The sequence below is a fragment of the Ornithorhynchus anatinus genome, chromosome 11 (genome assembly GCF_004115215.2).
Source record: "Ornithorhynchus anatinus isolate Pmale09 chromosome 11, mOrnAna1.pri.v4, whole genome shotgun sequence".
Taxonomy (NCBI): Eukaryota; Metazoa; Chordata; class Mammalia; order Monotremata; family Ornithorhynchidae; genus Ornithorhynchus; species Ornithorhynchus anatinus.
The window spans coordinates 51,188,029-51,211,960 of NC_041738.1; the positions used below are offsets into that span (position 1 = coordinate 51,188,029).

Sequence of the window (23,932 nt, forward strand, 5' to 3'; positions counted from 1 at the left end):
TGACTTGCCCAAAGTCACACAGCAGGGAATTAAGGGAGCCAGGATTAGAACCCAGGTCCTTCTGACTCCCAGGCCTGTGCTTTTTCCACTAGGCCTCACTTCTTGTTTGGTGGTGATGGGAAGGTCCAAGAGCACACGGATCAGCTTTTATCTCCGACTGGACCAGCTCAGAGCATGATGAGAGCAGGGATAATTAGCAGGGAGCAGTGGTTGGAGATTGTATTTTGATTGGTTCATTCAATCCTATTTATTGAGCGCTTACCATGTACAGAACACTGTACTAAGCGTTTGGAATTTACAATTCGGCAACAGATAAGAGATAATCCCTGCTCAACAACGAGCTCGAAGTCTAAAAGGGGGGGGGATTGTTTTGATCTGATTATTTTATATCTATGCCAGCCTTTAATAGAAGGCTTGTCACGCACTAAGCACATACTACCACAGTTATTTCCCATTAAAAATACTCCAGGAACCACAGCCTGATTTCCTTCAGGCCTTGGTTTTATGAGCCTGCAGCAATTTTGTCCTTTTCAACAATGCTTATCTGGATTTATGAGAAATAGTGTTGGTATTTGTTAAGCACTTATTATGTGCAGACCACTGTCCTAAGCGCTGGGGTAGATACAAGGTCATCATGTTGTCCCAAGTGAGGCTCACGGTCTTAATCCCCATTTTACAGATGAGGTAACTGCGGCACAGAGAAAACCACCTACAATGTCATAATGCCTGCTTACGGTTGTAATACTTAATAATAATAATAATGTTGGTATTTGTTAAGCGCTTACTATGTGCCGAGCACTGTTCTAAGCGCCGGGGGAGACACAGGGGAATCAGGTTGTCCCACGTGGGGCTCACAGTCTTAATCCCCGTTTTACAGATGAGGTAACTGAGGCACCGAGAAGTTAAGTGACTTGCCCAAAGTCACACAGCCGACAAGTGGCCGAGCCGGGATTCGAACCCATGACCTCTGACTCCAAAGCCCGTGCTCTTGCCACTGAGCCACGCTACTTCGACTCTGGAGGTGTAATAACTCGCGCGGGGGGACTCGAGTTGTGTGACAAAAACCCCTGAGATGATAAAAATCGGATCCCCACGGGTGAGAACACTCCCCTGCGCCATGTGGGATTGGAAATGGGAGAGGGTTTGTTTCATGTAGCTACCGCCTCCCAAGATGGCGGAAGACAAAATGGCGGCTCCGCCCCCACCTTCTCCCCCCCCGGGACGACACTGACACAGGGTTCCGGTCCCTGCGGGGACTACAACTCCCAGAATTCACCGAGACACGCAGTATGGCGCCCGATGGGAACGCGGTGCCTGATGGGAGTTATATTTGGCGCGGGGCTTTTACCCCACCCCGTCCTCCTCAACGGACGGACGTTAGAATACATTTTCGGTCCCCCCCACCCCCGCAACCCTCGAGGTTCCCTCCGCCAGCCGCAGTTCAGCTGCGTTGGGTAAAACCGCCCAGATCTACTCTTTCCGGCCCGCCCCGGGAGGGCGGAGGGGAGAAAAGGGGACGTCGCCAGCGCGCAGGCGCCGTGTAGTCCGCGCGGGCGGAAGGCGTAACGCCGACTACGCCTCCCGGCGGCCCCCGCGGTTTACGTGTGGGCGGGCTGACGTGCTCGCTCCGTCGTGCTGACGTGCGGCGCGGCCCAGGCGGGGTGCGAGTGGCGCAGTCGGAGCCCGCTGCGGCCCCCGAGGAAACGAGGAGGCGGCGGCGGCGGCGGCGGCGATAGAAGGCAGGAAGGGAGGCAAGGCTAGGCGGCAGTTCCAGGCCCCGGGCGTTCGGGATTCCAAGAAGCGGTAGCGCAGATTCCCCCTCCCCCCATCCCACCCCGGATTCGGCGGGCTTCGTTGGGTGAGCGAGCAGGGTGGGGGGAGGGGCGGCCGCGCGGGGGCCCCCGGCGCGAGGCCAGGCGCGCGGGCAACGGTCGAGGCCGCAGGCGCGCACGCGCGCTCGCTCACCCTGCGCTCGCGCACATGCCCCCCCCCCCCCCCCAGCAGGCCTTGGCACGCGGGCGTCTTTCCACCCCGCGCGCGCGCGCGCGTCCTCCGCCCCTCCCCCCCTTCTCTGCGGCGCCAACCGTCCGCACGCACGGAGAAGGAGGCGGGGGGGGGGGGAGCGGAAGGGGAAGAAGGGCGCGCGCCTTTCCAGCCAAGCCCGTCCACGTGCCCGCCGACGGCCTCCCTTCCCCCTCCCGACCCGAGCCCGTTCCCCGAGCCCAACCACCGCCCTCCCCCTTTCTTTGCGGGCCCCCAATTCATCCCCTTCCCGCGGCCTTCCCCATTTCCCAGCCGTTTCCCCCCGGGGCAACGAATCCTTCCGCCCTGCCCTTTCCCCTCGACGGACGCTCCCCCCCCCCCCATTAGTCTTTCCCGATATCTTCGGGGCCATCTTACTTCGCTGCCTCTACCATCCCGCCGCCCGTTAAATCTCCCTCCGGACTCCCTAAATACCGAGGGTCCCCAGCGGGCCGGGCAGAGCCGTTCAAACTTCCCAAAAGAAAGTTGTTCCCCCAGGCTGTTGGAAAATATCGGCCGGGTGGGGGGGGGGGGGGAGGGCCGGAACGCAGATGTAAAGAGGAGAATTGGAACGGGTTTTTATAGATTATCTGCAGCTGATCCTCTGATCTCTATCGAAGTGGGGGGAGGGAGGGTTAGTGTTAATTGGGGCCCGGAGGGGATCTTCCCACCGAAGGTTAACTCGTCCGGTTTCAGGAGTTTCTCCGGGATCCTCCATTTTGGGCGAAGCCCGTCGTAGGTATTTTGGGGGTCTGTCAGGGCCTAGGTTGTGCCCCCTTTAGGGTCCTTTCGTTTAGCACCTTTTCTGGGGGTAGTGGGGTGCATGACAAAAAAGGGTGGGGGCGATTTGCAACACGTTTCGTTTTTTTTTTTTCTTTTAAACCTTGTACTCGAGGAGAGTCGTGGTGGAACCCGAGGCATCAAATGCCCGTCTCCAGCACGTTCCCCCTCTCCCCTTTCTTCCCCCTTCTCACCTCCTTGGCGGTATGGGGCCCGGGGAGGTGGAAAGGTTTCCATCTCCCCACGGGTGGCGAACTCTTCTGGGTCGCTCTGGGTCAGGGCGCCCTTCCCAGCAGTTCCCTGTCGTGAGTCTTCCCCAGGGTGTTCCTCGGAAAGTGTTGTATTCATTAGCCTGTAAGGAACTTTTTCAGAAGCGAGTTGGAAAGCACCCGTGCCTTTTGGAATTGCTGCCACCAGCTGCAACTCAGCAACCACATCAGACCTTGATTTGCAAGAGAGAAGGGGGTTATTATTAATGGTCTTTAGGTGCCTACTTTGCGCTTGGCACTCTGCTAAATAATGGGGAAGACTCATGTTAATCAGGCTGGACATAGTCCATGCCCCTCCCGGGTCTCAGAGGCTTAAACCTTAAACCCCATTTTACAGATGAGGTAACCGAGGCACAGAGAACTGAAGTGATTTGCCCAAAGTCACACGGCAGACAAGTGGCAGAGCCGGGATTAGAATACAGGTCCTCCTGACTCCCAGGCTCGTGATTTATCCACTAGCCCGTGCTGCCTCCGAGGGAAGAAATTTGTTAATCTATGGCTTTGGTAAAGGGCAGAGGGAAGACGGGGCAAAAAATATAACTGGGGATATAATATTATTATTCAAAAGCAGTCATGGTCTTTACAAAGCCAGGCCTTGAAAGGAAAACTACAAGTAAACATTTTTTCCCCCGGTTTTTCCTTTCACTACTTCACCTCCTCTCTCCCCGTCATAATTCCCATTGCTACCCTTTTGAACTATTTTACTAGTACTCTTATCTTCTCACTTGGGGGTTTTCCACATTCCCCCCCTCCCCAAGTATCTCTGGCCTCTTCTGGTCCTCACTGCTGTTTACCCCCCTTCTCTGCCCACCTTCACCCTTTAGCTCTGCTTTCTTGAGTTCCCCATCCCCAGATGTATTCCTTTGCTAGTACTTTAAAACAGCTCCATCAATTTTGTCGCCGCCCTCCCCATCCCAGCCAGGTCTTGGTATACTTCCCTATCTATCTCATCTGAGGTCCCTGTGGCACTTTCCTTCTGTCTCCTGCCACCTTAATCTTTGGGTGCCCAGTGCACTCCTTTGGTCTTTCTGTGGCTACACCTCGGAGGCAGCTCTTGACTAGTCTGGATGCCCTGGAACAAATTATTGGTGAAGACATCTTGGCTCTTCTTCCCAATTGTCTATCCTCCTTCTACCTTGACTCACCCCGAAGACTCCTTCCCCCCTTGCATGCACCTCTCTGAAGGGTTCCTCTTCTTTCCCCCTCATCCCTTCAGAGTCCCTTATATTCCTTCCTCTACAGCCCCTGGGTTATTTCTTCCCCTGCCACACACTCTCACGCCTTGGTTGGGGAATGGATTTGGGTGAGGGGTATGAAAGTGTGGGTGAGTGGATAATGCAAGAAGTTGTAGGATTTGGCAAGAGAGTACCTTGCGATACAAAAATAGGAAACTTGTGGTGCAGGATGACAGGCTTTTCAGGGGTTAAATAAAATGTGAGTGGAAGGGCTAGTAGAGAACCTATGGGTTTGGACCACGGGGGAAGTTTGGCAAGTTTAAATTGGTCTTCGTTTCCCATTCCTTGTCATATGTTCCCCAAGCACTTACTATAGGTGCTCAGTAAATACTGCTGATGATGTTTTCTGGTTCCCTTCCTCTGGCTCACTTTCCAGCATGGATGGTTTTCCAGACATTTCCCTATGTTTTGTTTTTCTCTCTTCCTTCAGTGGCCATGGCCTCTCCCTCTCCTGTATCCAGCATTATGAAATCTCTTTCACTTTCGGCTCCTTTCCCAGGCTCTGGGGTGCCAGGGAAACCCAGGCCGGAGAAACCCCCTAGAAATCTCCCTTCCCAGGACTTAACTTCTGAGTCAGAATGGTCCTTCTCTTTGGAATCTCCTCGCTATTCCTCCTCTGTTCTTCCCCCTTCCCTCGAGCATTCTCTGTAGTGGTCTGTTCTTTTTTCTCCTTGGGGGTCAGTGATTATTTCTGATCCACTCCCCTTTGAGTCTTAAGGCAGCAGTTAGTTGGAGGGGGTCTAAAGAGATGTGGAGGAAAGGAAATAAATGTGTTGGGGGTAGGGAAATTGGAAGTTCAGGCAGGGCAAGATGACAGGGGTAGGAGATACTTGGGGAGAGATAGTTGGTCAGAGCAGTTGGAGGGGAGAACTTGAGTGGAGGCGTTGGCAAGTTGGGTGAAAGGGAGCCTGGCCGTGAAAGGGAGCCTGGCCTAGGATGTAGGAATTGGAAGTTTTGAGGGGGGTGAGAGATTTGCGGTTGAGCAGCTGAGGTCGGTTTGAGACGGGGACTCGGAGAAGGGATAGGTCAGGAAGGTGCTGGGGAGGGGGTTGTGTGGAGGGGGGAGGTAGGGCTTTGGGAGGAGGCTGTCGGGGCTTAGGGAAAGTGAGTGGCTTAGGGGAGGGCAAACTGCTGAGGGGAGAGTTAAAGGAACAAGGAAAATAGATTAGTTGGTGGAAGAGCTAAGACCAGTGGGAGAGTCAGTTTAAGGGAGGAGAAGCCCCTGGAATGGCGTGTTTACCCACTCCAGGTGTAGGTCTCTGAGGTGTTTTGTGGGTGTCTTGGTTTGGGCTGGAGCATCTTCAGGGATGGTAGTCCGGTTTGCTCTTTTGGGCGCTCTCCCCCAGGGACAATTCAGACCGGCCCCTGAAATAGAGCCTGAATTTTCTCCAGGGCCTACCAGGGTGTGCCTCAAGGATCCATCCGTGGTGGTGATTCCCGCCCGAAGCCCCACTGTCAGTCTTGCAGGGCATTAGAGCAGCCTATGGCATGGATTATGGGGTTTAGGACCCAAGAAGGTTAGAGGGGCAGAATGACTCTTGAGTGGACTGGAGGAGAGCAGCTAGAGGAAGGTCATCGCCCGGGGATAGGGTCTAGGCGAAAAGGGTGATGGGGCAGTTCAGGCAGGGTAAGGAGGCTGAGAGGTTAGAGGCCGGGGGCAGTGTAGGGGGTAGAGATAGTCTGGAGGGGAGAAGGGGGACAGGGTTTTTTTGAGGTGGGGCGAATCAGGCGCCTGACCCGTGTCTCCCCGCTCGCCCCCAGGAGCGGCAGTGCCCCCCCGGGCACGGGGCCATGTACAACGGGATCGGGCTGCCGACGCCCCGGGGCAGCGGCACCAACGGCTACGTCCAGCGCAACCTGTCCCTGGTGCGGGGTCGGCGGGGCGAGCGGCCCGACTACAAGGGCGAGGAAGAGCTGCGGCGCCTGGAGGCTGCCCTGGTGAAGCGGCCTAACCCCGACATCCTGGACCACGAGCGCAAGCGGCGCGTCGAGCTGCGATGCCTCGAGCTGGAGGAGATGATGGAAGAGCAGGGGTGAGGGGAGGGCTGAGGGCTGGTCGATGGAGGAGCAGGAGGGAGCTGTGGGAAGATGACAGAGAAGGACAGGCGGTTGGTGACCAGTCGAAAGAGAAGCTGGGCAGATTGGAGAGCTGAGCCAGGGAAAGCTAAGAGCTAGGACAGGGAGGAGATGAAGGGTTAGTTGCTGGGGACGCAGTGGTTTGCTGGGGAGGTTATTGGAGAGCATTAGAGGTGATGGAGCGTTGGGCAAGTTGAGAAAAATGGAGAGGCGAGGACGAGCTGGGAACCTGGAGGAGAGGATGGGATCGTTGGGCACTGGAGGACATGGCAGGCTGGTGGATTGGTCTGGGAGGACTATGAAGACTAAGGAAGGCCTGGAGGAGGTGGGGTGGGGGAAGGAGAGAAGGCTGGAGGAGAAATTGGGGAAAGGATAAAAAATAGACTAGGGGAATGTGTTGAAGCAGCCAAAGGAAAGTGGGGAGGAAGTGCAGGATACAGGAGGAGCAGCTCAACTATTGGAGGACCTGAAAGATGAGGGCCATGAAGGGGAGGTCTAGGCTGTGGGGCCAGAGACTGGGCTCGTTGGTCAGAGGAAAAGGAGAGAGCATGATTCTTCTGGGATGTGATGGAGGGGAGGTCCTGACAAAGGATTAGAAAGATCATGGCCGTAGGGGCCTTGAGTGGTTGGTAGAGAGGAAGGCTCTATGTGGGGAGGGCGAGAAGACTCTGTGTGAATGTTGGTGAGCTGACTGTGATTAGCCCTGGGGGATGAAGAGTGAGAGGGTGACTTACAGGGATAAGAGGACAGTCCCCACTAGGGGCTAATTGCGGTGATCTTTACTGCAGGTACGAAGAGCAGCAGATTCAAGAGAAAGTGGCGACCTTCCGACTCATGTTGCTGGAGAAGGACGTGAACCCTGGGGGCAAGGAGGAGACCCCAGGGCAGCGGCCGGCGTGAGTCTCCGACCCTTTTTTTGGCTCCTTCTGGCCTCAAGACTAGCGAAGGCTGCTCCCCTCTCCTCCCTGAACATGGGTCTTGGCCTTCCTGCCCCGTTCTCGACCGTGGCTTTCCCTCAGGGTCCTGGTAGCCCGCGCTTCACGTCCTTGCAGATTCAATCCATACTTTCTCTCCAGACTTCCTGGAGCCCTTCGTAGGGGTGGTTAGTCCCTGCTTTTGTGTCTTGTATTATGGTCTGCCTCGGGGGCCCTTCCACTGACACTGTTGTTCCTGACTCCCTTCCTCCCTCGTTTCCTCCCTCTCTGCAGTGTGACCGAGACCCACCAGCTGGCCGAGCTGAACGAGAAGAAGAATGAGCGCCTTCGGGCTGCTTTTGGCATCAGTGATTCCTATGTGGATGGCAGCTCTTTTGACCCTCAGCGCCGTGCACGGGAGGCTAAGCAACCACCTCCAGAGCCTCCCAAACCCTACAGGTATCTCTCCCTCCTTCCTCTCACTCGCCACACAACTGTCTTCCACTCTCGGAGTCCAGAAGCCCTGGCTATTTGGGTCCTTAGGAATTTTGGTTGTCTCCCAGAATACTTGAATTATGTGCTAAATGTTGTTCTTCTTCTAGAACCCAAGGGCCCCAGGCAGTCTTAGGGAGCAGCAACCTCAGCTTCTTTCTGTTTCTTTCCCCTAGTCTTGTCCGGGAGTCCAGCAGCTCTCGCTCCCCCACCCCAAAGCAGAAGAAGAAGAAAAAGAAGAAAGATCGTGGCCGGTGAGTTTCCCCCAGAGGTGCTCTAGAGCAGAAAGGTTTTCCTGGGCTCTTTCTCTGAGGTGGACTGGGGGAGTCAGGGTTGGGGGGAGTCCTGAGCCAGCAAGGGGAAGTGGGTCGGTCAGGGGCTGTGGACCTCTGCCCAGCTAAGGTTGTTGGGCTCTGGGGTTGACTGTCGGAGCATGGTCCCGAGGAGCTGGGTTATTTCTTGGGTGTCTTTCCCCTCCGGCCACGAAAGGGGAACTGGTCCTGCTCAGAGAAAGAGCGCTGGAGTGGATTGCATCAGAAACTTCTATTGATTGATCAGGAGTAGGGCCCTCGGGTGTAGTCATTGACTCTGCTTTGTAATTGACATCTTTTTAGCAGGTCTGAGAGCAGTTCCCCACGCCGGGAGAGAAAGAAGAGTTCAAAGAAGAAGAAGCACAGGTATTTAGGGGCCACCGGGCACTGGAGGAGGGGAAGAGATGGAGGGCCCCTTTGGAGCCTGACATCTGTTCTCATTTTCCATTTGCAGGTCAGAGTCTGAGTCCAAGAAACGCAAGCATAGGTGAGAACTCTCCTAGGTTTTCTGGGCCGGGGAGGGGAGGAGGAGGAGGAGGGTTCTTTATCTGAACCTCGTGATTTTACCGGCCTGCATTTGTAAAGTTTCCTTCATTAACCGAGTGTCTCTTCTAATCTCTCTGCCTTTGAAGGCTTTTTCAGTAACTTTGGTCTCTACCCCTCTCACTCCCCCACATCCCAAGCCTGTTAACATTCATTACGCAGCTCTCTACTTGCATTAACTTCCCCATCTGTCTCCCCAGGTCTCCTTCCCCAAAGAGCAAACGTAAATCCAAGGACAAGAAGCGCAAACGGTGAGTGGAGAGTTAGGGCTAAATGGCTAGAGGAGAAATATTTGGCTGCCTTTAGGGGGTCTGGTTACTGGAAAGGGAAGCAGAGACTAGGGTAGGTGGACATGGTTCTGGACGGGAACTGCAGGCGGAGTAATGTGGAAGGAGAGTGAGATTAGGGGAGGTGACAGGGTGGGACAACATGGGTAACAGTCACCGTTAACTGTTTCTCTTCTTTCAGATCTCGGAGCACATCACCAGCTCCCAAGAGCCGTCGGGGCCATCGCTCGACATCGGCTGATTCCGCCTCATCTTCTGACACCTCCCGTAGTCGGTAAGGGATTGTTCAAGAGGAAGGGAGGGAGTGGGATGGATGGGTTAATTGATTTAATATTTATTGAGCGCCTACAATGTGCTAGGCGCTGCACAGACCATTCGGAAGACACGGTCCCTGCCCTCTAGGAGCTGACAGGCTAAAGCGACAGGATGGACAGACATAAACATACCCCCTTCTCTTTTCTTTTTGTTTTTCTTCTTTTTTTTTTGTTTTTTGTTTTTTGTTGTTCTGATGTATATGGACTGCCAGGGTAGGGGAGGGCCGGGGAGGGAATGGCTTGTCAGCAATGGCTGGGGGAAGGAAGGCATCCTTGCCCTGCCACACTTAATCGGGGAAGGCTTCCTGGTGGAGGTGGGCTCCCAGGTGAGTTGTGAATGAGGAGGGTGGGGAGATGGCCGGGTGGATGGTAACAGTGCGGGTGGAGGCTAAAGGGAGAAGAGAAAATTCCCGGGATGGATTCTGGGGGCCAAGAAAGGGACCAAAGATCAAGGTGAACTGTTGAAGGCCTTGAATCCTGGCATGAGTAGTCGGATTCTAAAGTGTAGAGTGATAATGGGAGTCAAGCGTAAATGGCTGCTGATGTTGCAGAGGTGGGTGGAAGGAAACCAGGTCAAGGGGAGCCAGGGGGCGGGGGTGTTTCCGTCTCCCTCTGTCTGACGCTTCCTCTCCAACCCCATACCCAGGTCTCGCAGTGCAGCAGCCAAGACCCGGGCAACTGCTGTAGCCCATCAAAGCCCTACCCCTGCTGCTCAGCGCCACGGAGAAGCTGAGGCTCCGCCCCGGGAGGCCCCCGTTACTACCACTGAGCAGCCTCAAAGTCCTCAGCCTAGCAGCCCCCAAGACAAGGACAAGGAGAAGGACAAGCGAGAGGTGAGTTCTAGACAAAGGGATTTTGGGAGGGGAGTCAGTGCAGAGGAGTCAGTGCAAGGGAGCGACGGGGGGCCGAGCTCAAGTGCTGAACAGTGAGACGGGGAGGAGCGTAGCAAACGAGGGAGGGGGCGTGCGGAGTAGAGAGAGTGGAAGGTTGGCGGACGTCTTGGGGTGATGGTTCTGGTTCCGAGTGCTGGTTCACATGGCTTCGTCTTGGTTTTCTGCTCCCAGAAATCTGCAACCCGGCCCAGCCCCTCCCCGGAGAGGAGCAGCACGGCCCCCGAGCGACCTGCTCCTACCCAGCTGCCCCCTGATGAGCGGCGCTGCAGCTCCCCGGATCCCCCTCCATTGGCTCCCCCGAGCCAGGAGCCAGCAAAGGCCCCGGCTGAGCCCTCCCCTCCTAGGGGTCGCTCACCCTCAAAATCTCCTGAAAAGGCCCCCCGGTCATCCTCCTCAGAGAGCTCCCCGGCCCCTCAGTCTACCAAGGCCCCTCGGCGAGCCAGTTCCAGCCCAGACAGCCCCCCTAAGCCCGCCCCTCCCCCTGTTACCCGCCGGGAGATCTCTCCCTCCCCCACAACTAAGAGTAGCCGCTCCCGTGGCCGAGCAAAGCGGGACAAGTCCCGCTCCCGCTCTCCTTCTCGCAGGGTGGGGAGGTCCCGTAGTCCTGCCACCACTCGGAGGGGGCGGTCTCGGTCCCGGACCCCTGCCAGGAAAGGGCGCTCTCGGTCTCGGACCCCTCAGTGGCGCCGATCCCGGTCCCCACAGAGATGGGGGCGGTCCAGGAGCCCCCAGCGGCGTGGCCGTTCCCGGTCTCCCCAGAGGCCGGGATGGTCCAGGAGCCGGAATGCCCAGCGGAGAGGCCGGTCTAGGTCCACGGCAAGACGAGGCAGGTCACGCTCGAAAACCCCGGCTACCAGGGGCCGATCCCGGTCCAGAACCCCAGCCAGGCGGGGTCGGTCTCGCTCCAGAACCCCCACCCGGCGGAGGTCTCGCTCCAGAACATCCACACGGCGGCGGTCCCGGTCTAGGACCCCCACCCGACGGGGTCGGTCTCGCTCCAGGACCCCAGCTCGGCGTAGGTCTCGTACCAGGTCGCCAGTACGTCGGAGGTCGCGCACCAGATCGCCAGTTAGACGAGGAAGGTCCCGCTCTAGGACCCCGGCTCGGCGAGGGGGCAGATCCCGTTCCAGGACCCCGGCCCGGCGGGGGGGCAGATCCCGCTCCAGGACCCCGGCCCGGCGAGGGGGTAGGTCTCGCTCCAGGACCCCGGCCCGGCGGGGGGGCAGGTCCCGCTCCAGGACCCCAGCCCGGCGAGGAGCCAGATCTCGCACCAGAAGTCCAGTGCGCCGGGGAAGGTCCCACTCGAGGACACCGCCCAGGAGGGGTAGGTCTGGCTCCTCTTCAGAGAGGAAGAACAAGTCAAGGGCTTCTCAGCGGAGCCGGTCCAATTCCAGCCCGGAAGTGAAGAAGTCTCGCACGTCCCTGAGACGCAGCCGATCTCTCTCTTCTCCACGGCCAAAAGCAAAATCTCGACCATCTCTAAGGCGTAGCCGCTCTGGATCATCTCCTCGCCCCAAAGCAAAATCTCGAACTCCACCTAGGCGAAGCAGGTCGAGCTCCTCCCCTCGTCCTAAACTGAAATCTAGAACCCCACCAAGGCGAAGCCGCTCTGGGTCCTCACCACGCCCCAAGGTGAAATCTAGAACCCCCCAGCCACGGAGCCGTTCTGGTTCGTCTCCCAGAGCCGCTGTGAAGTCTCGGACCCCACCAAGGAGCCGTTCTGGATCCTCTCCCAGCTCAGCTGTGAAAACCAGAACGCCGCCGAGGCGAAGTCGTTCCGGTTCTTCCCCACGCCCTACAGAGGCATCTAGAACGCCACCGAGGCCAAGTGCTGGGTCGAGCCCCTGCCCCAAAGCTAAGTCTAGAACGCCTCCGAGGCGAAGCAGCTCGGGGTCCCCTCGTCCCAAAGCGAAATCAGGAACCCCCGTAAGACGCAGCCGTTCCGGTTCTTCTCCACGCCCGAAAATGTCACCTAGAACGCCCCCCAGAGCAAAGTCTGGGTCACCACCAAGAAGCGGTTCTGGCTCTTCTTCTCCAAGCCCTGACAGAGCAGCGCCCGGAACACCACCCAAGAATGGTTCCGGGCCATCCTCTCCGTGTACCAAAGCAAAATCCAGAACCCCTTCTAGACGAAGTCACTCAGGGTCCCCTTCGCCTCATCCCAAAGCAAAATCTACCACCCCACCAAGACGAAGCCGTTCTGGATCAGGCTCACCGTGCCCCCTGGTTAAAGCTTCACCAAATCAAAGTCGTTCGCCATCCTCCTCCCCACCACATCCCAAAGTGAAACCTGGTACACCGCCACCACCTAGGCAGAATCAGTCCAGATCTCCTTCTCCACAGCCAGAAGCAAAATCTCAGTCGCCGCCAAGCCGTAGCGGATCTGGTGGTTCTTCTCCAAGCCCCGATGGGACGTCTACAACTCTGGCGAGAAGCGGCCACTCTGGGTCCTCTCCTCTCCCTAAAGCAGCATCTCAATCACCGCCCAGCCAATCCAGGTCATCTTCTCCATGTCCTGATGGGTTGCCCGGGATACCAGAAAGACAGAGCAGGTCACCGGTGAGGCAAAGTGCATCAGAGTCTTCCATGAGTCCGAAGAACAAATCCAAAACACCCTTGAAGCGGAGCCGGTCCAGGTCCGGATCTTCCCCGCGACCCAGTGTGGCTTCCAGGTCTCCCCCAAGATGTCATAGTTCTGGATCCTCCCCAGAGACAAAAGAAAAAAGGAGTTCATCACCCAAGCAGAATTTCTCCGGATCGTCACCAGGTCCAAATGAGAAGTCTGTGCCTCCTTCAGGAGGGAGTAGCTCTGGGTCCTCACCTGTACTCAAGGACCCGCCCAAGACTCCCCCAAGAGGAAGAGTTGGCTCCAGTTCGTCTCCAGACGTCAAAGCTGGAGAAACTGTGCTGCCTGGGCCCAGCCAGCCTGACTTGGCTGAAGCGATAGAAAAGCCAGAGGTATCTTCAACCCTGACCGTGCCCCTCTCGTCTCCGGAGAGCCAAGAGGCAGCTAGGCTGTCCCAGAGGGAAGGCAGCTCTGAGTTCTCCCCGGAAGTGGAAGAGAGCCCTGCTGGGCTTCTTAGGCCAACTCAAACTCAGACCGTCGTGGAAGTGACAGAGAAGTCGGAAATGCCTTCAGGCTGGAGTGGGCCTTGTTCGGCCCTGGAACACAAAGATGTACCCAGGAGCCCTCCCGGGCAGAGCGCCGCGGGGTCGCCGGCAGAGTTGAGAAATGAAGTTGGCGCCCCGATGATGGAAGGTCTAACTGGCCCAGTCCCTGAACAACTCCAAGAGGACTTGGAACTTCCCACGCAACAAGGATCTGCCATGCCTCTGGAAACTGCAGATCAGCCTAAAGTTCTCACCGGGCCTGGGAGTTGTGAGGAATCTGCTGAAGTGATGGAAACGATGGAAGTGCCCTCCAGCCAGGGTGGAGCTCTTTCTCCTAGTGCTGACGACCCTGCACCAGGATCTCCCCCGAAGGAAAGGAGGGCCTCTGGGTCATCTCCAGAGCTCAGAGATGCCCCAAGAACACCATCGAGGCGAAGCCGTTCTGGGTCCTCTCCGGGCCTCAAAGATGGATCCAGAACCCCCTCGAGGCGAAGCCGTTCGGGTTCCTCTCCGGGGCTCAAAGAGGCTCCCGGAACACCCTCAAGAAGAAGAAGCGGATCAGAGTCCTCCCCAGAACCAAAAGCTCAGACACCCTCAAGGCAAAGAGCTAATTCTGAATCCTCCCCAGAACTCAACAACAAATCGCAATCTCCCCAGAGAGAGAGGAGTGCGTCGGAGTCCTCGGTAGAGCAGAAAGCGGTGACCAGACCCTCCCCCGGGCAAAGAAGTCATTCTGGGTCCTCCCCAGAGGTCGATGGCAAGGCCAGAACTCCGCCTCAAGGAAGAAGCGAGTCGGAATCCTCACCGGAACATAAAGCAGCAACTCGGCCAAGGAGCCGCTCTGGATCTTCTCCAGAAGGAGACAACCAGGGCCGACCTTCTCCCAGACGCAGCAGGTCTGGCTCTTCCCCAGAAGTCAATGACAAGCTGAGAACGTCGCCCAGGGGCCGGAGCGGCTCAGATTCCTCTCCTGAGCCCCAGACCTCCGGGCCCCGAGCACTTCTTAGACGAAGCCGATCCGGTTCATCTCCGGCCAGTAAAGGCCGGGGGACCTCACTCCCGGGGAGCAGCAGTTCGGAGTCCTCTCCAGAACCGCCACCCAAATCCAGGACCCCCCGCCGGAGCTCCAGGTCCTCTCCAGAGCCGAAGACAAAGTCCAGAACCCCGCCTCGGCGCCGCAGCTCTCGGTCTTCACCGGAGTTAAACAGGAAGGGCCGCCTCTCTCGTCGAAGCCGATCGGCCTCGTCCTCTCCGGCGGCTCACTCTAGAACCCCACCCCGGCGCCGGCGTAGCCCGTCGGTCTCGTCCCCAGAGCCGGCAGAGAAGTCTCGGTCCTCCCGGCGCCGGCGGTCGGGCTCCTCCCCACGGGCTAAGGCCACATCGAGGAGAGGCCGCTCTCCATCTCCGAAAGCCCGGGGGCTCCAGAGATCCCGCTCTCGCTCAAGGCGGGAGAAGACCAGAGCAAACCGCCGCAGGGACAGGTCAGGTTCATCTCAGTCAACCTCCCGAAGGCGACAGCGTAGCCGATCCCGGTCCCGGGTAACCCGGCGGCGGCGGGGAGGCTCCGGCTACCACTCCCGGTCTCCGACCCGGCAGGAGAGTTCCCGGACGTCCTCCCGTCGCCGCCGGGGCCGCTCACGCACGCCCCCCGCGAGCCGGAAGCGTTCTCGCTCCCGGACATCGCCGGCTCCCTGGAACCGCTCTAGGTCCCGGGCCTCCCCGGCTACCCACCGGCGCTCCAGGTCAAGAACACCTCTGGTCACCCGCCGGAGGTCCAGGTCGAGGACGTCACCGGTGAGCCGCAGGCGCTCCCGCTCCCGCACGTCGCCAGTGAGTCGCCGCAGGTCCCGGTCGAGAGCCTCGCCGGTGAATCGGAGGAGGTCCCGGTCCCGAACACCCCCGGTGACCCGCCGCAGGTCCCGGTCCAGGACGCCGGTGACCCGCCGCCGATCCAGGTCCCGGACACCCCCGGTGACCCGCCGGCGGTCCCGGTCGAGGACCCCTCCAGTTACCCGTCGACGGTCCCGGAGCCGGACCTCGCCCATCACGCGCCGGAGGTCGCGGTCCAGGACGTCACCCATCACCCGCAGGCGGTCCCGCTCGCGCACCTCCCCGGCCACCCGCAGGCGGTCCCGCTCGCGCACCTCCCCGGCCGCCCGCCGCCGCTCTCGGTCTCGGACGCCCCTGGTGATCCGGCGCCGTTCCAGATCTCGGACCCCGCTGCTGACCCGCAAACGATCACGGTCTCGCTCGCCGCCGGCTATCCGCCGGCGCTCCAGGTCCCGCACGCCGCGCGCAACACGGGGTAAGCGATCCCTCTCCCGCTCGCCTCCAGCCATCCGGCGCCGCTCGGCTTCGGGGAGTTCCTCCGACCGCTCTCGCTCGGCGACCCCGCCGGCCACCCGGAATCACTCTGGCTCCAGGACCCCCCCCATGGGCCTCAACAGCTCCAGGATGACCTGTTTCAATCGCCCTAGCATCTCTCCGACCCCCCTGGATCGCTGTAGGTCACCCCCTGGTGTCCTGGAATGCTCGGGCATCTCTCCAGCCCTGAGCAGTAACCGAACGCCGCTTGGGATCCTGCAGACTAGCACTTCCATGCTGGACGGGCCGGGACCCCGGATCCCCGACCATCCCAGGGCCCCTTCGGTGGCCGAGAACCACGCGCAGTCGAGAATCGCCCTGGCTCTGACTGCCATCAGCCTGGGCACTGCCCGCCCGCCCCCGGCTATGACAGCCGCCAGCCTGGCCGCTAGAATGGCACAGGTCCCGGCGCCCGTGCCCCTCATGAGTCTTAGAACGGCCCCGGCTGCAAGCCTCGCCAGCAGGATTCCCACAGCCGCGGCAGCCATGAGCTTGGCTGGCGCCCGCACGCCCGCCCTTCCGACGGGGGTGACCCTCGCCGACTCGAGAACTCCCGCGACCGCCACGGCCGTGAACCTGGCCAGTCCCAGAACCCCGGTGGCCCCTTCGGCCGTGAGCCTCGCGGACCCGAGAGCGTCCGCCGCTCCGGCCGCCGTGAATCTCCCCGGAGCGAGGACGCCCGCCGCCCTGGCGGCCCTGAGCCTCTCGGGCTCCGTAACGCCCCCAGCGGCAGCCGGCTTTGCCAGCCCTCGAACGGCACAGGCGCCGATTCCTGCAAACCTCGTGGGTCCCCGGACCCCTCACGCTCCGGCGGCCGTGAACCTCGCCAGCTCGAGGACCCCTCCGGCTTTGACGCCCTCCAATCTCGCCGGCGCCAGGATGCCTCCGACGCTGACGGCAGCGAACCTCACCAGTTCGAGGATGACCATGGCCGCTTACGACCGAGCCGGGGGCAGAACCTCGCCCCCTGTTCTGGAGCGAGCCCGTTCCAGAACCCCGCCGGGCCTCCCCGGTTCTAGAACCCCACCATCTGCCCCGGGCCAGTCCAGATTAGCTTCTGAGCGGGCTACCTCTCCTCCCGCTCTTGGCTCCCGAATGGTCCCGACTCCCTCTCAGTCGGGGGCTCTCCCCCTGGCTCAGGAGCGGTCCCGGTCCCCCTTGCCCACTGTGGGTCCAGAGCAGCCCCGCTTCTTGCCTGCCCAGCCCTTCCCTCTAGCTGGGGCCCTGACCCCAAGCCCTGTGGGTGGGGCAAAGGGTTTGCCCGCCGGCGGGGACCAGAATGGCACCCTCCCCAGCCCCACTACCGGCTTGCTCCGCCCTGAAGGTGGGGAGTGTGCCCCGGCCCCGGGGTCCCAATTGGCTCCCTCCACACTGACCCCCCTGCTGCCCGGTAAGGAGCGGCGGAGCTCCTCTTCCTCCTCCAGCTCCTCCTCCTCCTCCTCCTCCTCCTCGTCCTCCTCTTCCTCCTCCTCAGGCTCCAGCTCCAGCGACTCTGAAGCTTCTAGCCCCCCTTCCCAGCCTGAGGTGGCTCTGAAGAGGTGAGGTGTCCGGGAATGGGTTGGAGGGAGAGGTGTGAGTGTGTGTGTATGTATATGTATTTGTGTGCGTGTGTGGATGTGGTGGTGGTGGGTGGGAACAGGCGGTGGTTCTGGACAGCATAGGGTAGTGGAAGAGGGTAGGTCCTGGGTGTAGTGTCAGGTATATGTGGAACTGGGGGCGGGGTCAAGAGAACTTTGAGAGAAGTCGATGTTTTTCACTGGGATTGCACATCTTCCATAGAAGAGAAGAAATGCCCCCCATCTTTCAGTCCAAGCCTACTGCTGGCTTTGTTCCCCTACTCCCCCACCCCTTACCGAGCGCAGAGGGCTAGCGGGAATGGGTGAGAGGCGGGGAGTGGCGGGGAACCAGGCAGATGCAGTGAAAAAAAAAAAAAGGGTGCACCCAGACTTGGGACAAATCATTTTGGTCAATGTTCTTTTTTTTTTGTGGGTTTTGTTTTTTTTCTCCTTTGGAAGTCTGTGTTTGCTTATGGTCTGGGACGTCTTCAGTAAGTCCCTGACAGTTTGTTCTCTGAAGGATGATGATAGTTGTTTTCCATCTCCACAGAGGGCAGAACTAGAGGAAATGGACTTAATTTGCAGCAGGAGGGAAGGCAGTTAGACCTCAAGAGGAACTCCTCGGGTTGGAAGGACTTCCAGAGGCCACCCCGCCCCTACCTCTGCTTCCAGGCAGGATGGAGCCTCCACCTTCTCCCCTTCCCCCAGCCCAGATACAAGGGGGGAAGCTCTCCTGGCCCGGAAGATCTCCGGGGAAGGAGAAGTCACGCAACCTTGCTCCCCAGTTTCAGGGTCTCTCCCACCAGAAGGTCTTGAGGTTTACCCGCTCTCCCTCCTGCTGCAGGGCCCACCCCTTCTTTTCTTTGGTCTTCATTGGAAGCGGGGGACAGCTGGCCACTGGTCTTCAGAGTCTATCCCTGGAGAGCCTTAAAGGCCGGTAACCGCCCCCTTCCCTGCCTCCCCGGCCTTGTTCTCTCCAGGCACCGCAAGGGATTGGGAGGGTTACCCCTGCTCTGACTCCCCACCCCTCTTCCTCTCCCGCAGGGTCCCCAGCCCCAGCCCGGCCCCCAAGGAGGTTGTTCGGGAAGGGCGGCCCCTGGAGCCCACCCCAGCCAAACGGAAACGGCGCTCCAGTAGCTCCAGCTCCTCCTCCTCCTCCTCTTCGTCCTCCTCCTCTTCTTCCTCTTCCTCCTCTTCCTCCTCCTCTTCGTCGTCCTCCTCCTCTTCCTCTTCCTCCTCTTCCTCCTCCTCCTCCTCCCCCTCCCCTGCCAAACCAGGCCCTCAGGCCTTACCCAAAGCTGCGAGTCCCAAGAAACCGTCCCCTGGAGAGAGGAGGTGTGTATTCCCCGGGGGAAGAGGGGAGTGGGGCGGAGGCCGAGTGTGTTGGTTGGGGCCGGGTAGGTTCAGCCCCAGACCTCGTCCTTTCGTGCCCGATTAAGCGATGGGGAAATGGGGGACAAGTTAAGGCATCTGGAAGGATGTAGGTCTGACCTGGTTTAGGGGGTGGGAAGTTGGGGTTGGGGGGTGGCGGGGTCGGGGGGAGATCCGTCCAGGGGAGCGTGACAGTGGTAGAAAGATCGGAGGCAAGAGGCGTTGGCGAGCTGAGGGTGGTGGGGTGGTTAATGTCCGGAGGAAGGCTGCGGAGGCGCTACTGTTTTCTGGCACGTTGGATATGCGAGCGAGCGGGGCGAGGACAGGACTCGTAGGGAGTGGGAGGGGACGGAACGGTGGGCGACCCGCTGTCCGGCTTCTGAGCCGGGACTACCGCTGAGTGTGCTGCCGTTTTGACCTAGCGACGCAGAGGAAGGAAGAGGTAGATGAGTACGTATTGAGGGCGGGAGTGCCGGGGGCGGGGCGTGGGGGAGGCCGGGAACTGCGACCGACTCTGGTGGCTGGGCCCAATATCCATCGCGGGGCTGCTGGAGGGACGCAGGGTCCAGCGCTTCCTGTGAGAACAGGACTGTCATGTAAGGTAGTGATCTCACTTCCTCCCAGTATTCAATAGTGCCTCTATCGGAGGTAGAATACGGGGCTTGGTAGATTAGTTCATTGCAGTATAGCATTTCTTAGGGGTGTCCCCCTCTCCACCCCCCACCCCCACCCCCCCCGCCTACTCCCCAGGTCCCGCAGTCCCCGGAAGCCCATAGACTCTCTGCGGGATTCCCGCTCGCTCAGCTATTCACCCGCAGAGCGTCGCCGACCCTCACCCCAGCCCTCCCCGCGGGACCAGCACAGGTAGGGGGGGCTTTCCAGTCCTCCATGGGGAAATGGGGCCCTTCTGTTGTTTCCCATACCCACACTCACAGGAAGAAGGGATCTCTCCTTTCCTCTTGTTCCCTCCTCCGCTCTCCCTCACCCCCACCCCATGCTCAGTGGACTGAGTAAATCCCCCCCCCCCCCCCCAATAGGTCAGGGAAGGCCTGATTCTGAATGCCGTGTACTGTTCTGTCTTGTGTTGCAGCAGTGGCGAGCGGGGGTCCCGACGGGGCCCTGGAGGAGGGGACAATCGGTCCCCGGGCCACAAACGCAGGCGGGAGACACCCAGCCCTCATCCCATCCGCCACCGCTCCTCCAGGTAGGTGTCCTGTTCCCCTCCCGGCTCGGGTCTCCAAGTCGCTCTCTCCCCGGGACCCTCTCAGCACCTCCCCAGGCTGTGGGTCCTTTCTCTGCTCTCCTCCCTGGCAAAGGGAGGGGTGAGGGAAATTAATTGTGTCCCAGCCCCTTGGCCCTTTTCACCTTCTCATCCCTCTCTCTTTCTCTTTTGCAGGTCTCCATAGTTTGTTTTCAGCAGATCCTACCATCCTCCCTCATCTCCCCCCTACCCCCCCCATCCCCCCCCCCATCCCACCCTGGAGCTGCAGGAAGTGCCCTCCTTTCCCCACAGAGCCACAGGGTAGGGGGGCCCCGGTTTGCCTCCCTCCCCCTTAAACCCTGGCAGCATCTTGAGGGGAGGTCCCCCTATTTCCCTATTCCTCCTTGTTTCTTTTGTTTTGTTTTATTTTTTTTGTTCTGTGAAATGTTGATCTCTGTGAGTTTTTCCTGGTTAACGTGTTTTGGGGGGTTTGGGGTGGGAGGGAACGAGTAGGAAGAGGGGTTGTGGGGGAGCAGCGGTTTTGGGGTCCCAGAGTTCAAGGTGACTGCGGGGAGCTGCTCTCCTCCCCTTCTCAGACCCCTGAGTGCCTCGGGGCTGACAGTGTGGAGCCTGGGGGCCCCGGGGGTGGGCTCTTGGGAGAGAAGGGGTCACAATGGAGTGGGTTGGTTGGCCCCTGGAGTGGGGGTGGGGGGAGGTGGGCGGGGAGTCCCTTAATTTGGCTGTGGGGCCCCTCCCCCCAACTTTTCTTCTTCACGTTTCTTAAAGGCATTTTTGGTTTTTTTTTAATCTGTACAGCGAGAGCGACTTTTTCTGTCGAATAAAAATGAGAAATGCACGAGCCGGATCTGGACTGTGTTTATTTGGTGAGGAGTGGGGAAAATTAGGGTTTTGTCAGGGGAGGGGGAGCGGAGGGCCAGCCAGGCTCTTTCCTGCCCCGGGCAGCTCCTTCCCTCATTGCTGGCTGACAGGATTCTCACCTGCTGACATCTTGAGAAAAATGAAAGTCACTCCTATAGGCTGATCGATCATTTTAGCCAACATCGAGTTAACTCCCAGCGGCTCACGCTCCTTCTTTAGGATTTTGGGTCATCTTGTACACATGCTGTGTTCTGTGGCACTTGAGTCCCATAATTCCTCCCTAGAATCCACAGTTACTTAGAGAAGGGATGGTAGGTCAGCTGTCGACAGTGCCCCGCTTCTCATCAGGAGCAAGTTCCAGCTCTGCATCCTATACCGGTGTAGGGTCTGTCTTCCCTAGCCCGGGAGGTGGGCCGCTGCCTGCCAAAACACGAAAGGCCCATGGGCAGGGACGGAGGGAGGTGACTACTGTGCTCTTGGGGTCTGGGGTGCTGGCTGGACTGGTTTGGGTGTGGGATAGGGTGGGAATATCGCAGCTTCATGTTGCTCAGAGGGTTTAGTTTCCAAGTGATGCCCCCAGTACCTCCACTCAGATCTTTGTCCTACCCCTTACCGCTTCCTCAGAGCAGCTCCTTTCTCTCCCCCAGGGTGTATCATCAGGGAAATATGGCCTTCCTTTCTGTTGTGAGGTTCCCAGGGGATGGGAGTTACCACCCCCACTCTGCCACTTGTCAGCTGTGTGACTGTGGGCAAGTCACAACTTCTCTGTCCCTGTCATCTGTAAAATGGGGATGAAGACTGTGAGCCTCACGTGGGACAACCTGATTAGCCTGTATCTACCCCAGTGCTTAGAACAGTGCTGTGCACATAGCGCTTAACAAATACCAACATTATTATTATTATCATCCAAACCCTGTGCTCACCTTGACTTTCCTTCCCATCACCAATATCACCATCCACCCTCTCACAAGCTTGTTACTTTGGTGTAATCGACTCATCCCTCTCATTCAACCCACATTTTCAATTTACCATCAAAGCCTGCCACTTCTATCTTCACAACCTCTCTAGAATCCTCGCCGTCCAAAATGCTACCACGTTGATCGAAGCACTCAGTCTTGCCTTGACTACGGCGTCAGCCCTCCTTACTGACGGCCCTGCTTCCTGTCTTTTCCCCTCTGCTGCCTCGTTCACTTTTCTTAAAAAAAAAACAAACAACAAAAACATTCATTTTTCATGTCTTCCCCAGTTCTCCCATGGATGCCCATCCACCTTACATCCAATTGAAACTGCTTGCCATTAGCTCTAAGGCACTGTCCGTTTGCCCCCTCCTACTTTACCTTGCTGAATTCCTGCTGCAACACAGCCCGCACACTTAGCCAACCTACTCGCTGTACCTCAGTCTCATACTTTATTGTGAGCTCTAATTCCCACCAGTGTAATTCTTTCCCCAGTGTTTAGTATAGTGCTGCACCCAGTAAGTGGTATTATCACTATTTCTAATTGGTAGGATTATCTTTGGACAAGGCATTTGTTTCAATCACATCCTGATTCATTCAATTCCAAGTCCGTTAGATTTTGAAACCAGAAATCACCCCTCAACACTTCTTGTCATCTATCTCTACTCTTGCCTCTAGATTGTAAGCTCATTATGGGCAGAGAACATGTCTGCTAGCTGTTGTATTTAACTCTCCCCTAATGTTTAGTTCAGCGTTCTGCACATAGCTGTCAATAAATACCATTGATTGAATCATAGATTGCTTCCGGCCCCTTGCCCACGTCCTCCCTCTAGCCTGGAACGAACTCCCTTAGTTCTGGTAGACCACTGCTCTCCCAACCTTTGAAGTCCTAACCCTCCAGAAGCCTTCCCTGACTATTCCCCATTTCCCCTCCTGCATCACCTGAATAAGGCCTTGGATCTGGGCCTTTTAAACCCTTGCTAATCACCCCACCCTCAGCTCCTTGATTTCTCCTATTTGGTCATCTGCCTTCCCCTCTAGACATGTGGGCAGGGAGCATGTCTGCTAACTCTGTTGTATCCAGCACTTAGTACAGTGCCTGGCATATAGTTAAGCACTTAATACCATAATCATTATTATTGAACTCTCCCAGCTGCTTAGCACATTGCTCGGTCCATGGCAAGCAATCAAATGGATTATTAATGATAACGGATGGATTCATTCAAGATCTCGGTGAGTTAGGGGGGTGAGGGCAGCCTGGGCTGATGGCTGTGCGATGCCCTCGAGATTCACACACACTTTTTCCTACCACACAGCTCACTCAGGGTCCTCTACCAATAGTCAAGGTGAGCACAGGTTGACTTTTTCTTCCATCTTTCTGGGGTCTATAAGGGGCAGGAGCCACCACCTCTTCCATGTCTGGGCCCGGACCCTTCCCTGCACTAATGAGCCCTTCCCAAGGTGACGTGGCTTCCTAGAGGTGGTGTGTTAAGCATAAGCAGTCTCTTTCACCTCAGCGAGGTCACCAATGAGCAACCTGCATTTGGATTTTGGTCTGCTACTGCCCCTTGCAGCTGTCTGGGGTACTTGTGGGCCCACCGAGTACAGAGCACAACCGAAAGCCTTGGTGGACAGTACCCATCCCTTCCCAGATGCCCTGGGAGAGACTACAGGACCCACGGAGGAAGTTCCGCCAGGGCTAGAGAGGAGGCACAGGTACCATATCAGAACCCAAACTTGGGAGAGGAATAACCAACGATGGCCAAAGTGGAAGGCAGTGCACCGGGCCTCGTTCGGGAGAACGGCACTTCGGAAGGGGAAAGGGAAGGCCCTGGGTTGTGTTTGTAGGGGAAACCTAAGTCCTCAGGAAGAGGGGTACCATCTTCAAGAAGTATTTGAGGAAGGGGAAGGGCCCTCGGCTGGCCGATGTGATTCTGGAAGTGGCTGGGATCAGTGGCTGCCCTCCTGCAGTGCCCGTTTAGGGCTAGGTGAGAAGCTTGACTAAACGGCCATCCCTCTGGTGCTCCTGGACTCACGAGAGCAGCTGTGGACGGGCAAAGCGGTATCGCAGCTTAGAGCGAGTTCACTCCAGGGTCGGCAGCAGGAGGACCAGGCCTCACTCGTCCCAGCGGGGCCTGACGCATGAAGCTCGCAAAGCGCCACCTGGGGATTTCCAGCTTCTTGAAGTTGCAGAGGTCCGGGGGAGGTGGAGGGGTGAGAGGAGAAGCGGAAGAGCTAGAAGGGGGTGTGAAACTGAGCTGAGAGGCAGCAGAACTCCAGATGGGGAACCCCAAGAAGTGAGACTTGGGGTCCGTCCCAGTTGGCGGTGCGGGGGGAAGGAGGGAGGCGGAGCCAGCA

At 58.2% G+C, this 23,932-nt stretch overlaps 1 protein-coding gene across 7 annotated transcripts; it reads left to right on the forward strand.

Moving 5' to 3' along the window:
• Nucleotides 1–1,717: 1,717 nt before the first annotated feature.
• On the forward strand, nucleotides 1,718–20,599 carry SRRM2 (serine/arginine repetitive matrix 2). Of its 7 annotated transcripts, none has more exons than XM_029075500.2 (15): nucleotides 1,745–1,803; nucleotides 6,068–6,339; nucleotides 7,171–7,278; nucleotides 7,591–7,755; nucleotides 7,965–8,042; nucleotides 8,403–8,465; nucleotides 8,554–8,586; nucleotides 8,843–8,893; nucleotides 9,111–9,203; nucleotides 9,890–10,076; nucleotides 10,308–17,149; nucleotides 18,212–18,502; nucleotides 19,289–19,402; nucleotides 19,629–19,742; nucleotides 19,935–20,599. In XM_029075500.2, the coding sequence occupies exons 2-15, from the start codon at nucleotides 6,098–6,100 to the stop codon at nucleotides 19,942–19,944; spliced, it is 8,391 nt and encodes a 2,796-aa protein (XP_028931333.1). In that variant the 5' UTR covers nucleotides 1,745–1,803; nucleotides 6,068–6,097; the 3' UTR covers nucleotides 19,945–20,599. The 7 variants fall into 7 exon arrangements, with proteins under 7 accessions (XP_028931342.1, XP_028931333.1, XP_028931334.1 ...); XM_029075501.1 differs by having other exon boundaries at nucleotides 1,798–1,858; XM_039913460.1 differs by having other exon boundaries at nucleotides 1,798–1,858; nucleotides 8,406–8,465.
• Nucleotides 20,600–23,932: the final 3,333 nt, after the last annotated feature.